At 47.4% G+C, this 17,630-nt stretch overlaps 1 protein-coding gene across 7 annotated transcripts in view; it reads right to left on the minus strand.

Annotated features, from left to right (window-relative positions):
• The window catches only part of by (focal adhesion protein tensin), a 330,425-nt gene that overhangs the window by 67,595 nt on the left and 245,200 nt on the right, over positions 1-17,630 (minus strand). For all 7 annotated transcript variants that reach the window (XM_050189880.3, XM_050189879.3, XM_050189883.3 and 4 more), the window contains one exon: positions 12,473-12,511. In XM_050189880.3, the coding sequence (XP_050045837.2) occupies positions 12,473-12,511 (39 nt within the window). The remainder of the gene's footprint in view (positions 1-12,472; positions 12,512-17,630) is intronic.

A 17,630-nucleotide genomic window follows, 5' to 3' on the forward strand; every position in this document is an offset into this window, starting at 1 on the left:
CACGCGCAGCCAATGCTCATTTTGTTGTCAGCAGGTGAAAAAGTCGTGTCAGGAGTTGTGCATGCATGCGCTCATTTCTGGTACGAACGAAAGCTCACGGACCGATATTGGTGTCATCCGTTATGCGTATACTTGCAGTTCACGCAGATTGAATAAATCGTACGGTGCAAAAGTATTAGACAGCAACAGCTTAGCAGAAGCAGGTATGCACAAAAATGATATAAGCGTAGTGTCTACACGACTCACGCGAAATGTTATGTAATTTATTATTATTATTATTATTATTATTATTATTATTATTATTATTATTATTATTATTATTATTATTATTATAAACCTGCCTAGTTTATTTTCGTGAGTTCACCTTTAGCGACATTGGTTTGGAACCCTCATGCTTTTCTACGCTATAGAGAGGGGAATGCAATATTCACAACTAACGCATGAAAAGGCAAATTAAGTGTAGAGAAATGGATAAAAAAAAGCCGTCTATATAGTATGTCAAGTTGGTGAGTGATTTCGGAAGGATGCGCACAAACTTTATTATTACGATAAACCCGGATGGGACACGGTAGCGGCTTCGGAGATATAATTACAGGGACAGGCTAGGCAAGAGAGCTGCCGCCTTTGTGCGACAACCGCGCCAGCAGCCCGGTGTGGCGGTGAGCGGCCGTTGTTCCCACAGGCTGGAGTCTAATGTGACCGGGAACGTGGGAGGGGGCACCCGCGTTTCCTGTGGCGGCGGGGGCCTGTCTTTATGCAAGCCATGCAGAGCGGCGTTCCTGCGAGTATGAGCGATCTGCTCATACCCCCCCCCCCCCCCCCCCCCCCCCGCATCCCGCCGCATCTTCCTCTCGTCCATCCTAATTGAGCGCGTTCCGTCGACCCCGTTTGGCCGCCACTCTGCCATGCTCGGATCCCTGACCCTGTCAACCAGCGAGCGGGACAGCCAGACCCGAGGTCCTCCTCGCGCGCATATGATGCGTCGTTATACACGCCACCGTTCTCGCTGAAGCGAGGATGTGTGGGCTTAAATGAGCTTTGTTAGATGTAATACGGGGCACACGCGGACGCCGCTCGAAATGTTCAATCGGGTGGCGCTTGGCAAATGCTATAGTGGCGCCGGATATCGGCAACTCTCCTTGTCCATTGTTACCTCTCCTCTCGTGCGTCTTAATCATTGCGCACCCTTGAACTTGAAAAGAAGGGGCTCTTCTCTCGAGGAACAGCGCCGGTTTGTGCCTTTCTCTAGCACGAAGGTGCTAGCTCGAGCTAGTTTGGAGCTCCGGCTACACGACAGCTCTTACAAAGTGTCTCGGCGGCTTCGCGTGGAAAGAAGGAAAAATGTCCTTCAGCCCATGACCGTGCCCAGCATGTTTCCTGGTGTGCGACGCTGTCGTAAATTTTGCCCACGAAGTAACAAATCGTAGCAAATATGGAATGATGCGATCCCTCCATATTATAAAAACCGGAAAGATTGAGCAGTGTGACTCGCGGAACGATAAACTGACCTGAAAAATACGCCGTAGCCTGCGGGACGCACCTTTTGCGCGATTGAAGTGATGCACTAGCTACACGAATGATGAATCGACGCTACAATGCCAGACGGACGGAAATAAATTTTGATGCAACGTCAACTGCATCGGTCAAGTAAGCGGCGAAAAGCTCCTGGCATGATGATGATGATGATGATGATGATGATGATGATTTATACTGGCATCCGCTTCGAAACGGGGCGACGACAAAAGTCACCTTGTCACCTTGTCTGATTGAGGTAATCAGGAATTGTACTACACATGACAACCGACGCACAATAGCGACACGATGAGAACTGTTCTTTCTTTAGTCGTACTGTTGGCCCAGAGGCCATTACAGGGGTGGGGTACAGCACAGAAAATGAAAATAACATAATGTACATTATACACAATGCACGCAAATTATACATCAAATACAGCCTTTTTGTGCACACATTCATAAAACACCGGGAAATTAGTAACAGTACAAAAACAACAGCAATATAAAGAGACAATAAACACAGTCTGCGTTATATCCAACATAATGTAGAAAATTTTGTTTAGGACATGATTTGCTTCAGCTTGTTTTCAAATTGTGTTACGGTATCACTTTGAATAATGGTTGTCGGTAGTCTGCAGTGTTCCATTCATTTATTATTCTCGGGAAAAAAGAATTGGCGTATATGTATTAATGCGCAGTTGAGATATCCGGAAATTATGTTCATGTGTTCCTCATGAGGTTCTGCCCTGTTGTGGCGCTAAGTAGTGAGTAGTATTGATGTTAAAATGTTGTTTCCAAAGCAATAAAAGAAACCTAAGTCTGGCTACATGGCGTCGTTCGGCTAAGGAGGGTAATTTAAGTAACTGCAACATTTCTGTAACAGAATCAGTTTGCGAGTAACGATACAAAATAAATCGAGCAGCTCTTCGTTGGACTTTCAATCATGTTGATCAATCCTGTTTCATAAGGGTCCCATACAATACTCAAGTATTCCAGTGTCGGTCTTACCAGATATAGGTAGGCAGTTAGCTTACTTCGAAGCAAGCTTGAGCTTCCTACGCAAAAACAACGAAATATTTACAGACAAGCTCAACCCGAAGAAAAAATATAATTCACACGTTCGAGCAGCTTTGGTTATATACCTTCGTCAACGAGACTTGGAAATTCGCAACACTCGTGCATGCCTAGCTACAGCAGGCATGCTCGGATTGAAAGGTCGAGTGCGCGGATCCCCCTTCGGTGGTCAGACACGCTGTTCGTTTGCTATGGAGCCTTGCCGGCTGAAATCGTGACAACACGCGCGTATTCGTTTTCTTTTTCAGCTGTTAGCGTCCTTCAGCGGCAGTCATGAAGGACACTGATCGTCGGGGTACTTTGCGCACGTCCCGCACGACCGCTCGCACCCCGTCGCGATAGACCTGTGCAACATTTCCAAAGACGGCCGCACGAGTGCGGCCTTCCGCTGCAGACAGCTTGACAAAGCTTAGGAGGCGACAGGCACTCAACCTTTCCATGCTAACAAGAAGCAAATGAGTCCTTGTGCTATCATGCCTGTAGTTTCCATTCGAGTAAAGAATAATGCTTGTGAAAACTGAGTACATCTGGTATATGATAATATGATCTGATTTAACTTATTTCTTACGCTACTATGGCGAATGCAGAAGAGTAGGAGCATAAATTGCTTGCGTGCGTAATCACTGAGCAATGCTGACTCTAGACTGCCAAAATACCACTTTAATATCAGCTATTTGTCAGTTACACTGCTAGTTTCGTAAACGGCAGCGAAAACTTCGAGGAATTCACAGCGCGCCAAATTTCCCTTCACGAGGCTGCTCTTGCTGGCAGGTTAAAATATACTCAGAACTATTAGAGACATGTCTTTTTTCGCTTACACATTTCACTGATGAACAAAAAATATATGCAGGTCCAACGCACTTTTTGCAATCTGTGGGAAGCGAAGAACTTGCGATGTGGTCAATCAAATGCAATAAATTTGCCCGTTTCCATTCCTGCGTCTTTGGCCCAGAGGAAACTGGCGCGCCCACCCGTGCTACGCAAAGTGACACACACGCGGCGATCCTCTATAAAGAGCTGGTTGGCACGATAGCAGTAATGTGACCTGATAATTAGAGCGTCAGACTGCTGAGCTGGGGAACCGAGTGCGAGGGAATCGATCGCACCGTTGAGCACAAATTTTTTTTTCTTTGTTTTTTTTTTTTTTTTTTTTTTTTTTTTTTTTTTTTGCTATTGGGCAAGACAGCAGCAGCACCCACCAGCCACGGTCATGAAAGTCCAGGACGGTTCGCAAAGAATGCCTTGGGTTAAAAAAATCTGTGATCGACGTCGTTTCCACCAGACAGTCGTTTGTCTTGTATACGCATGGAGGCAAACCGTAAAAACTGTGACTAGTCACATTGTCATGGCTGGTTGACAAGGACATTTGGCCTGTCATCTTGCCCGTACTGTCGGCCGTTAACTCTTCTATTTTTGTCCTTCGCTTACGTTTATGCTAGCCCAATAAAAAAAAAATGCTGGCTCAGCACCGCCGATTCACTGACTGCGCTAAGCAGTAGCTCCAGAAAAGTGCACAAAAACGAAGATATGCACAGCTCAAGTTTTCGCGACCAAGAATACAGCCAAATGACAGCGCTGCCTAAAATTATGGCATGCGACGCAGTGCACATGACGTACGGGTCTATGTGAACCCTCAGCAGGTGGCGACCGAGCGCCTCCAGCCGCGTAACGAGGGGTTCTCCGTAACAGGCGCCGTCGCAAAATGGGTCATCACACTGAGAAAGCTCGGTCATCATCCAGTTACCTCCTGACATGCAATCAATCGTGCCACCCGCTTCATCTATTTAGGGGCCCCCCACGCGCAGTTATACGCCTAAATATATCTTCCTCCGCGTCAGTCTATCATACAGAGGCAAATCGGCAGCCAGGCCGAATGACGCTCTGTCCTGCTAGCCAGGAAAGAAAAACCGCGGGGTACAGGACATGCGAACGCGAAGACTTTCGGGCTCCAAAATATATCTAGCCGTCAAAGTTTCTAACGTCGACGGGGCATGCAAATTATGCCTAATTAGCCCACAAAATATAGGGACGACAGAAGATAGACATACACTTGTACGCACGCCAGTAGTCAACATTTTGCAGAGCAAATGCCTAATTTCCTCACGACGTTTACACGCAGCCCGGAAGTATTATGCGCAGCATTTAGTTAAGTGCGCAAGCATGTCAAAGCGGTCTTGAATTTCAGGGCATAATTATGCCTCCAGCTTGCGACGACGCCCTTTCTTTCTTCCTTTCTTTCTTGCTTTAATGCCAATGTAAACGTACGACAGCGGATCTACAACTTGGCTATCGACAGGAAACTGGTTGATGTTGAACGAAGAGGACATATGGGAACATAGGAGTAGTTCAGCTAGCAAGAAAGACAGAAAGCAAGGAGAGGAAAGGCAGGGAGGTCAACCACACGAGTGTCCAGTTTGCTACCCTAAAATTTTCATCTAGCAAGTCGTCAACGTTCTCTATCACCCGCCGTAGTTGCTTAGTGTCTTTGGTGCTGTGCTGCTAAGCACGAGGTCGCGGGATCAAATCCCGGCCACGGCAGCTGCATTTCGATGGGGGCGAAATGCAAAAACACCGATGCACTTAGATTTAGGGGCACGTTAACGAACCCCAGGTGGACAAAATTAATCCGGAGTCCCCCCACTACGGCATGCCTCATAATCAGATCGTGGTCTGGGCACGTGAAACCCAATAATATAACGTTCGCTATCAGATAACTAGGGCTGAATATCGTCTTGATGTCTCTGCAAATTAAAAATGCGTCGCCAAGATGCTACGAGAAAACAAAAACAAGAAATCGATATCAACGATATCATCCAACTGAGAGTATAGAGCACGAAGCTTCAAAGCAAAGCTATAGGGGCTTTCCCCCCCCCCCCCCCCTTATGAACTTCCTCTACTGCGGCTTTACGCAGAACTCATTGTGCAAAGTGTACAGGGGCATATCCCGCGGTGTAATATTTTAAGGAAAGTTAATTAGAATTTCGGTGCTTCTTGTCTGACTTCTTGGTCACTTCGTAATTAGCTTAACCAGTTCATTTTGAAGTGTGGTTCCGCAGTTGCTTCTTTAATTTATTTATTGGTCAGAAAAAGTTACGATCGCAACCGTGATCCACCTTTCTCCTGCTACAAAATCCACGAGACCAGCAAAAGATGGGCCGAATGCTTTAACGCAAAGTACTTGAAACGCCTTCCGCTCTCCGGCACAGCGAACGTATATCCGGGCGCCCCAGCGTCACCCGCAGCGTCCCACAGAAACCCCCGCTGGGTGCACTCTTTCTTCCGCGCTTCTCAAGAGGCGCGAACTATTTCGCGTATCTCGCCGACGACTAGCTCCGTCGACACGGCTCACCACGGCTGAAGAAAGATGGCCGCTCTTCTCACCATGTTCACGCTCGAGACGAGAGCGCGTAAACAAAATGCCGAGAAAGGCCGCACCCTCGATAGACACGACTTTTGTTTTTCTTTCGCCGCGTCACAAATCACAGGAAGGATAGCGAAACGTGCTTTCGTATAACGTCGTGAAGAACCCGGCAAGAGCAAGAGGCCCGACAGGATGCTGGCATACATGTTGCGATGCCACCACTGGCCTCGCAACATGGGCGAGGGCGCGTTCATTTTTCGTATTCTACTATGGGAGGCCGGAGCGGAATAGGTGCCGAGTAAGCGACGGTCCTGTAAGGAACGTGGAAGTGCTGACCACAACGACGACGTGCCACTCAACCATTCCAAGGTTCAAATGCTCTCGAGAAATTGAAGAAAAGGGGGCTACTTAGCATACGGGCATTGAACATCGATTGCTTCGGGAAGGATCAAGCCCAGGTTGGAAATGCGACGCATATTGCGCGCTTTCCTACGTGACACAGGTTTGCTGAATGCTCGCTGATGCATCTACACACCTGTGCATGAGGTGGTCGGGAGAAGCACTTGCTAGCTTCGATTTCCAGGTAAAACGCGTCAAAAGAAACAACTGCCACCACCAGCAGCGACACGTGCTGAACTTCTGAAGGAATGACTGCACGGGAAATAAACATACAATAAATTAAAGAAACGCACACATCCAAACCAATGTTATATCTGAAACGCACAGCAGTTGAATCTCATCGCAGCGCGATGTTAAAGACGGTACAGAGCGGGGCAGCAGTCGATCATGACCGCAGAAGCAAGATAAGCGGTGAGCGGAAGCTTCGAAGCCGGGCAGGTGTTGCCGAAAAGAGACGCCATAGTGAGCAATGGAGCCAGATAACGGCCGCTTCAAAACACGGAGCAGCACTCGGGCTGCGCGCGCTACACCACGGTAAACACCGAGAGCTGCGCGCCCACGCTGGGACGGGTTGGGTCCGTAATCTGCACTTGAAGAGCGAGGCCACACTGTTTCGAGCCAGCGGGCGCGGTCGCGCCAAGCGCGATGGGAACCACATGGCGCCTCTGGCGCGCCGCCTCGCCACCGGGCGTGAGAGCAGCCAAGACATGCCCGGCCTCATCGCAAGCCTGTTGGAATGACGCCGGCCAGCGAGGGATGCATCGAAGCAACAGAGAAACGTTCAAGTGGCACGGGATGGGTGTTTGTGTTGTGACTGGATGGATCCCTACTCGGGCTTTCGGCTCGTCTAGGCACCCCGCGAATTCCTCGCGTGGCTGTCGCTCAAGAGTATGTGTACTGAAGGCGCGAGAAGCAAGGCAGTCTCGCAGCAAATGCACCAGAGCAGACCAGCCACCAGGAACGTGTACACACGTCTCCGATCGCGAAGACGCGTGCGGTTTGTGCGTGGCAACTCCTATTTGCTGAACAGCATCAAAAACAAAAATGACGCTACCAGACCACCGTAATCTCAAACAGCCCAGTCAGTGTGCGAGAACAATTCGTGCTTTGTGCAGGCATCCGAAACCGAATCACTTGTTCTTCGACGAAGGCAATCCGTTCGCGTACAATTGATACTGCAGACATAACAACGTTGGAATAAACAAGATGTTGTCGTGCATGAATTTGTGCGCTGTACAAAATACAAAATAAAGAGTTGCGAACACGTTCTAACTGGTCGTCTTCAGACGGACAACGTGGAACCTAAGGAAGCAGCTGCGATTCTCGTAACTTAATATGCACGTCCACGCAAGTTCGCTGCCGTTTACAGGCGCACTGCTAATGGTGTTTCGAGACGGTGAAGGAGCAGCACAGATTCTTGTCTGATAGCGCGGAGCAAGCATAAGCTGAATGCTTGTCGCGGTAGCTCATAAATCAAGCGTAGTAAAGCGCGTGCTGGCCGCCAGTTCGATCAGCCTCCTTCGATGCCCTCGCTCGAAAACAGGAAACGATCGCACCTACGAAGGTGTATAGCTCCCGACGTGCTCGATTGTATCACGGAAGCTCTGCATTCGAAGATGATATATCAATCGGAGTGCGAACAAGAAACCCTCAGGACAAAAACAGAAGGCGCACTGACTCGTTTAACATCCCCACGCTTATCTCTCTCTCTCTCTCTCTCTCTCTCTCTCTCTCTCTCTCTCTCTCTCTCTCTCTCTCTCTCTCTCTCGCTCTGCGTTTCTTTCTTCTCTTTCTGTCCTCCCGTTGACGTGATTCGTGACAATATCATTTTTGGAATCATTGACTGAGAAGTGCAGTGTGCCATGTAACGTTCGTGGGCACTAAAAGCAAATAACAAGAAGGGTGTTGACCGACCAAATTGAAGGTAGAAGGTTTCTGGCAGTACAACTTCGCGCCTATACTCACGGCAGCGGCTCGGTAGCATACCGTATTGCTAGGTCGCAGGTTTGAATCCCGGCCGTGGCGGCCACCTTTCGATAAAGGCGAAATACAAAAGCTACCGTGTGCCGTGAATCGGTGGCACGTTAACACAACCCCAGATGGCCGAAATTAATCCGGAGTCCCCCACTACAGCGTTCCTCGTAATCATATACCCAGGTCCTGGCACGCAAGACCCGGAATTTAAAAAAAACTAACCTAATTTGCAGTTTTGTGACGTCATACTCCCCAATTTAATAACTTTGCTGCCCAACAAGACCTGGCTACAACGGAAGAACGGAAAGAGCGAATGACAGGGGAAAAAAAGCAAGCAAAGGTGCTCACATGTTGTCTACGAGCATCGACCGATTCTCTGCAAATGCAAATGACAAGTACAACATGGACTTCACCCAGCACAATGACGCACGCGCTGCAGTTTTCAGCATCCTGCCACACATTGATGCAGAAGCGTGACGTTTCAATAATAGGAAGTCATAGGGGTCATAGTATTTCGTGTGCCGTGTACGTGGCTTATATTTTCGCTGTTTGCTGCTCACCTAGATTATTTTCATTCAGTCGCTTCACAATCAGCTAAAATGTATACATTCATCACAAGTTATCTTGACTGGTCATTTAGAACTGCCGTTAGACGCAGCAGTTATCTTGGGGCACGTATGGAAAAAGGAGAAGCGTAATAGCAACACAGAATGAGATTGGCTGAAATATGCTTTCGTTTCGACGACTAAAATTGAGACGGGTTCTTTTTTTTTTTTCAGGTTTCTACCAGCAAAACTGAAATTGATAAGGAAAAGTATCACTTCAAATTACATTAAGTCTCGAAGTGATACAAACAATAATATAAATATAGGGCAAACTAGTTCACGACATGGCGAGTTATTTCTGTTTGGTTATTTATTTCTTGCCACGAACATTTATGTGCAGGAAAGATTTGATGCGCGAGTGTGCCGTAAAAATAAAACCGTGTTTAACGAAATGTAATGCTGTAACCTCCCTGTTATAAAGCTCTTGGACAATGCGGAGTGACTTCTGAACAAAGAAAGAAGAAATGTTCCTAAAATGCCGCACCTTACTTCAATGGCAAAAAGCGCAGCAACGCTCAAAACTAACATGCGTGCCTCGAAATTTGGCCGTCCGTGGCAGAAGATAACTTATTGCGCTGCTTTTTACAAAGTCTTTGGAAATTCTCTCCAAAATGCTCGGAGCCAGCGTACTCGGAGGTTTCTTCTACAGGTCTCGGGTGAAAACTCGTCCGCTCTGACTAACTCGCGCACGATTGCACACAATTTGACACTTGCTGTTCGCCTCCGTGCTGCGGGTGCATCTCGCTCTTAACAGTTTCAGCTGTACGCTCAGATGCACGGAATCTGATGAGAATAAACCATACACGCAAAGCGTACTCCGAATGCGTTTCAGACGACTGGCTTGCTGCCACGCAGAAACTAATGCGTGCCCTCACACGCAGGAATAGGTTTTTCGTTCGACAACTGTCCGTTAATACAGCAGGGTATGGGCGCGGCGCGTCGAGAACGAAGCTCACGCCTCGCGGGCGCTCACGTGGTCTCCGAGTAGCGCGCCGCGTCCCAGCTAACGGATCACGGATTTCGCGGCGCCGATGGGGCACGACTTCTGGGTGCAGCGGGCCAGTGAAGCCACGAGCTGTAGAAAACGCATACACACACACTCTCGAGCGCGTACGCCTAAACAACGCGGCTAAGAAGCGGGTGGTGGGCAACCACGAGAAGAATGTTCGGAGCTTGACCTTTAGTACCCTCGTGTCGTTTCAGGTTTGTTCAGTTTTATTTTGTAATGCCTGGAGCACCCCCCCTCCCAATCGTTTCTCCCCTCCTTGCTTGAAATGCCCCCCCCCCCCCCCCATTCCATCCCCTTCAAATCCATCCTCTCTGAAGTGCCCTCCCTCAGCCTACAGAACCTCTCTCATCCCACCGACCCTATGGAGCCTCCACCAAGCTGTGCCCGAGGTTTTCTTTCTTTATTTTTCTTCTTCTTTCCACAAGCCCGCATCGTGTTGGTTCGTTATTTTTGCTTCATTTCTCCACGTCAGTCGGGCGCAGAGAGCAGTTCGCCACCGTCGGTGGCGCTCGCGGTTATTTTTCAATTCGGTCTTCTTTATTTTCTTTTTTTCTTTTTTTTTTTCGCGCAACGCGCGTCCCAGGATGTATCGGGGCGGGATGAGATAGAGAAAGCGTGCCAGGGAAGCCGACCGGAATCCGGAATTTCGTCCCGCGCTTCTTGCTTCTCTCTTTACGGTTTCTTAAAAGCGCGCGCCAAACCAGGACTTTCCGAGCCCTGTCGCAGAAGCGTGGTCGACGGGCCGCGGTCTTATCTCCCGTACATCTGTGATCCTCTTTCCCACCCAGCCTCACTGCTTCCCTGGGCGTTCTTCGCTTCGTCTTGAGTTACGAACGAAAGACACTTTGTAGCAGCGCTCGCCGCCGATGCCGCAAGGGGACGATACGAACACCCTACAGGCTGCCGTTTTACTATTACGAAGCGACGGGTATACCTCCGCAGCGTGCAGCTCCACAGACTGGCATCGGAAACGCGTGTTGTCCGCTGGTATCTGATTTCCACACAGCCCCATTGCTTTCTGTCTTCTGGGTGCACAGTTGTTGCCTTGCAGTTCAGTTCACTTTTCTGCGTCACGTTCCATGTGTCACCCGCGCCCGTCCGCAGCAGCTCTCGCCACTGAGGGCAGCTGTGCGCGCTGGTGGGGTCAACATATTTTACAGCAACTGCCGAGGCTTACAACCCGTAAATATCCTGCGGAAGAGCGGAACGCTCGCTCTGACGCAGGAGACGCAGACCGCATGACCGAGCAGCTCTGCCCGCCTCTGAACTTGCACCTCACAGCGACAATGTTTTATGTGGACTGTTCACATTTCATGGATTTGTGCAGATATGCAACTTTGGGATCATTCCTGTCGTGTTACTGCTGTTAAGTATGCACAGTCCTCGTAGTGGTAACATGCAAAGAGCAACAACAGACAGAAGAGAGGCACGCCTTTTTGTAGTGCAGATATCTGTTTTGTTTTCTGTCTTTTGTGCATCAGGTTTCTACGGCGAACGTATACCGTAATGGTCATTATTCAACTTCGGAAATCAGATGGCTCATAATGTTAAGAACGTTGCCCTGAGCACACACCTTTCGTGGCATACGTATGCTGCTTAGACGCAGCCACAAAAGCGGCAGCAAGACTTGGAACAGGACAGGCTGACAAGCAGCACATTGCCTTTAGATCTTGACATAATTACTGAGCCCCAGAAATAAACACAGCACGAAAGAAAGGGGGCGGGGACGCTCATTGATTATGCCAAGTACGCACCAATTGGGCCTCAGCAAGTCCTTTTATGTCTTTAGATCGAAATGACTTTTTGAGCATGTTTACTGCTGCCGATTTTGCCTGCTTCAGGAACGTCGACGACTTTATAATGAAGTGCTTGGGACCTTCGAAATCATTCGTTATACAGGTCCCTTCGTTGTAAAGCTCGCGTGCCTCACAACTAACAGTGAACCCGGGACAGAAACATTCCTTCGTTATACAGACAGTTTCGTAGTCGAGGCGTTCATTGTAGAGGCGCTCTATACTGAATAAACTTGCTCGAAAAGAGAACCCCGCTGGTACGCGGCGTCTTGCACTGCCACAAGAAGGTGATGCAAGAACGTACCATCAGAATTTTCCAAATGGGCTTTTTCAATCGTAATTGCGCCACCTCATATTTTAGCACCTTTAGAACTGTTTTCACAAACAAAATTTTTTTTTACAACATGACGCAGATATTCGTAAAATCGTAGAACGAGCTCAAATTTGCAAACTTTACGAAAAATATCGCGAGTTGACAGGTATGAAGAGGGACGACATTTACTCTCTTTAACTCTCTTCGCGCTTGATTTTCCAAATCTGTAGCAATTCGTATTATCTCATACTAATGTTTATTTTTCTTTCTGAGTGAAAACAGGTAGCCTTATTAATGTAGAATGACCCAAAATCTTTCTTTTACTTTCGTTTTATATTTCTTTTAAAGAAGGCAGGCAATGAAAAGCACATAAGACTCTTTTCTTAGGTTCAAGAACACTTCTATAGAAAGGTAGCAGAGCTCGCCACTCACCAACTCATAACTCTGTTTGGGGTCACAGGAGGATATCACCTGCAAATAAAGAAAAAAGAAGTCATGATTTAGAAATAATCATACGTAGTGCGGGGCATTCATAATATCACTTAAACAGCGATGTGCGCATGCTCAGCTGATCTGGCGCAGCTGCATGTAGCCCTTCAATTCGGAGCACAGTGAAGATGTTTGCGTCAACGAAAATAATCTTCAAACTAAATGTCCCGCACTGACCGGAGTCACCAGTAAAACCACAGTGTTTGAAATTTCACATGAAAATGTCTGAAGCTAATACTGAAACACGTTACAGTCAAATTAATGTACTAATTATTTATTTGTATCTAAATGCACGTAATGTATTAAAATATTAGTTAAGAAACCATATTTGAACACGTTGCATTCAAAGTTACGAATATGTCTTCTCTGCTGGCTTACGCAGCATCAGACACCTATTCCATGATTTTCTTATACGTGTTGTAACTAAGTCAAGAACACAAGGCGAGTGAAACTTAGCGCATAAAATATCTAACCCAGCATTTTATATTGCTTTTTCTCTGTTTCTCATGAATCGGGCGCATCATGTTCACGCACAATATATATATATTCGTACATCCAGGCGTCTAAACTGCGTTCTGTCGCTCGAAGACGCAAGCGCATCGCTCAGATGAACAACAGACATCCACCACCGCGTCCTGCTCGCTATCATGGCGCACTCTATCATAATCCCGTTATGCCAGACAAGGCCCACACGCATTTTGCCGGGGTTCTCCTCCTGCATCAACTTCCTTTCTTTTCTTCTTTCTTTCTTTCTTTCTTTCTGTCCAGCTCGTGATTGCGTAGCTTTCCGCCTCCTGTGCAACTCACAAGACGTCACACTCTCGCTCACTGTTTGTTCCTAGCTATTTTTGTCAACGCTATAAAGATTTCCGAAGATTGTCGGCCAACGAACTGGAGGCGCCAAGCTGATGGAGAAACGGTTCCAGGTGGGTAGAAAGTTTCAGACGGCATTATTGCTGTCTACCCGGGGAATAGGAGGAGGGAACAATGATACATGTGAGGCAAATAACTGTACAGCGTCGTTTAACTACGTCGTGATCTGCTCTCGCTTTCCGCGGCGTATTTCTTCAAGGGCTCGTTGCGTTGGCGTTGTTTGGTGACCGTTTCGACCGCTATACGTGTCTGTTCATGTTTACATTAACAAAAGGCCCTTATCTTAGAACACGACAGCAGCAACTTTAGCCTAGAAAGTGTAAGAGTAGGGTTACATTTTTATATGCAGAAGACAAAAGTGGTGTTCAATAGCCCGTAAGAGAAGAGGAATCCATGATCGGCAGTCAGCCTCTAGAATCTGTGCAAGAGCACGTCTGTCAATTACCTACGGGGGAACCTAGCTCATAACGAGAAAGAAATTTGCAGAAGAATAAAAATGGGCTCGAGCGCACATTGCAGGCATTACCAGCATGACTGGAAGCTTACCGCTACCCTTGAAGAGTTCACCTTCCTCTCATTAAAGCGCGCTCTCTCTCTCTCTCTCTCTTGAAAAGAAAAGTGTTAGTGCATTCTAGTGGTACCAAAATATAAGGCAGAAACTTGGAGATTAGCAAAGAAGTTTGCGAAGAATTTACGCACCATGCAACGAGTGATGGAATGAAAAACGTTTGGCGTAACGTTAGCAGATACGAAGACAGCGGTGTGGATAAAACAGGGCTAGTCGATTTTTTAATTGAATTAAGTTCTGGGGTTTTTGCGTGCCAAAACCACGATTTTATTAGGAGGCACGCCGAGGTGGGAGACTCCGGATTAATTTTGGCCCCCAGGGGATCTTTAACGTGCCCCCAATGCACGGGACACGGACGTTCTTGAATCGCGCCCCCATCGGCAGATATTATATAGTTGAGATTAAGAGGGGGGGGGGGGGGATGAGGCTAGACAGGCAATGTAATGCGTAAGACAGATAACCAGTGGCCTATTAAAGTTACAAAATGGGTGCCAAGGAAAGGTAAGCGCAGTCTAGGACGGCAGAGAATTAGGTGTTGCGATTAAATGAGGAAATTTGCAGCCCCAGTTTGGCATCAGCTAACGCGAGGCAGGGGCAATTGGAGATTGTCAGGAGAGGCCTTCGTCTTGCAGTGGGCATAAAACAGACTGTTGATGACGATGATCTTATCTTACAACACTGACAGGAACTGCACGGAGCCCGATAGTAACGCTGCGTTGCTTTGCTATACTTAAGTGCGCTAATGCAGTACATCGAGACCGGCTCTAATTAAAGAGAACGATCAGATTATAATGAAGTGTGCATGAATGAAGCAGGCATAACACTTGTGTCATTATTCACTTTTGTCACGTCTATGCTGATTTCTCCACGTCGCAGATGGTCTTTCTTTCTTTTATTTATTTTTCAATTTTCTTTTTTCTTGCGCGTTGTTCCAAGCTACGCATGATATGATGGATTTTCGTATGCGTTGCAAGAACTTCGTGCGTGTGATTTCTCGGTATCCAACGAGACTACGCGCTGCGCATGGCACTGGCTTACGCTTCATGCAGGTACTCGCGTGTACGACATGCAAATTTATGTGAGCGTGTGAAATTTGATTTCAGTTCTGCTCACAATTTGCTTTTTTTTCGTTGCAGCGTTGAATTCTCTGCAATGATTTTACAATAACAGATTCAAAAGCACTGCATTTCTCCATGTGCACCTCATATAACAAACAACAATAGCCAGGAAACCAACTTCGTTCGAGGAGCAGCCGACATGGCCAATCGACATGTGCGCTTAATGCTATCTTCATCTCCCCCTTTCTCAAAAAAGAAAAAAGAGTTACTCCAATGAAGTTTTCTCAAACTGAGTACAGACTTTTGTATTGAACGACAACAAGAATGTAAGCAGCCATCAAGTAAACGTAGCAAAGCGCAAGTCGGGGACAAGGTGCGGTAAAGACACAAAAGGTCTGAGACGCGCACATGGCCCCTGTTCACGCACAACAAAAGGCACGCTTCCTCAATGCGCACAAGGATATGCATCCTACGCACGTGTACGATTCGATAACTACCTGGGTTGAAAAGGCTATACATCAACCGACAGAAGGTCGCTGCCACGGACACCTGTTTCGCTGCCAGCAAAAGCAACGCGCCACGCTGTGTCATACGAATACGAATCTCAGCCGTACAACTAAGCGCCCGCGCGAGCCGAATGCATCGGTGTGTATATACCCTGTACACACTGGCGCAACCGCTCGTACACGCACAACCCGTACGACGCCGTTCCTGATTCACAGCAACCCGGAAAATAGAAGAGTCATTTATCACGTGCCGCTGACAGCTATCCGCTGCGAAAGTACCAGCAAAAATGAAGCTGTCACGGGTGACCGTCCTGCGCCGAATGAGGGTCGCGTGAGAACAGGTTCGGGTCCCTCGGGCACTGCGCCGTTCGTTTTTGTCTCGTTTGTCTCAACGCCAGCTGCAGGTTCTGATTGTGCTGCCGTGAACGGGCTCGAATAGAACAGCAAGTACTCCGTAAATCAAACACGAGATGCACTCAACCCCCAGAGTCATAAGACGGAGTCGAGAAACAAAAAGACACCGTGTGTGACAACTCTTCGCCATATTCTTCTCAGTTTGACCTTCTATCGATTTTCCATGAGCCCACGCAAGACGTTACCTCTTTAACGATCTTCAGTTTGCGTTTCGAATCATTGCTGCCCTTTTAGGTATGAAAACCATACGGACAAATTTATCCACGTCTGGGTATACGTTCCACTCAGATACCTGCTCTAGAGAAATCGATGTTGAAAGGTCGCGCAAGATAGTTAAACGCACGTGCATGCTATCAGTATCATATAATTACCAGTGTTAAGACCCCAGTGTAAGGTAGCAAACCAAACTTTCCCTTCTGGTTAATCGTCCTGCCTTTTCCCTTTCTTATTTCTCTCTCCCTCTCTACTCTTACAGTTACACACACACACACACACACACACACACACACACACACACACAGGCGAAACTGATTTTATCGCTCCATGTAACAATGCAATGCAAGAGTAGATAAGGTTTAATAATGTTATGGTGCTCTTTGTATTCGCTTCTAGAAGGATCTGTGATAGCCACCGTAAATTTGGCGATAGCTTCATTCTGATCATAAGTTTAATTTATATATTTATTATTATTTATACATTACAACACACTTCAGAGGGGGACAAAAAGAAAGAAACATAGCTGTACTGTAGCCAAGCATCGCGCCTTCATACTCACAGCAATAAAGAAACAGTGCAGGCAGTGCTAATTCAATCGCATGGAAATCTACACCAACGTGTACAACCAACGTCCTTGACCCGGGCGTATACAGCGCGAGGAGAGGACGCATGTGCTCCGACGGAACCCCGCAGAAAGGAGACCTTGCACGCGAATCTCTAGAGGACGCGGCACGCATTCTAAACGACGCACATGCAGGCGATCGGCATCGAATGCCAGATGAGAAAAAGGAACAGTGAGAAGCAAATGAATATACATGCGCGACTCGCAATTTCGAAAGTTAAAGTGCGCGAGCGCAGAGAACGCGTTTTAGCGCACACGGCGCGCCTAATGATAGCGCCTAATGGCGGCTAATGGCGACTAATGGAGAACTTCAGCCGCCGGTAGGGGCTGGAACTGAAATGTCCCAAGTCCGAAATAGTCAAGGAATATAAACGAGGATTAACGGAGCAACGAACGATATGGAAGGACACGAAGTGAGGCCAGATGATCCCAAAACGCACATATGGTGCTTTTGAGTAAGCCACTTAAATTGTGACCTAGCATCGCAGATTCTGGGAGCCAAGTGCCAATTCTGTAGAGTTTGTTGTTGTTTAATAACTGCACACCAACAGGAAGGTAGGCTACATAAGAGCTGGCTATCCCAATACACAGTTCATAACTATCACACGCATGTCATAAACAAACGAACATACTAAGTCTACATGAGCAATTGTGAACAAGAAATAAACAAGGACAAGCGACTCATATGTACCCACGTTAAGAGTGCATGTACACTGCAATAAAAGCGCTACAAGCTGCACAACACACGAATGTAATTTTTTAATGTATATTCCAGACAAATGGACGCGCTGTTGGCCATACAGTAAGCAATATATGAGCAAGTGCTCCACAGAGTTGTCACGGC

The sequence above is a fragment of the Dermacentor andersoni genome, chromosome 2, assembly GCF_023375885.2.
Source record: "Dermacentor andersoni chromosome 2, qqDerAnde1_hic_scaffold, whole genome shotgun sequence".
NCBI lineage: Eukaryota > Metazoa > Arthropoda > Arachnida > Ixodida > Ixodidae > Dermacentor > Dermacentor andersoni.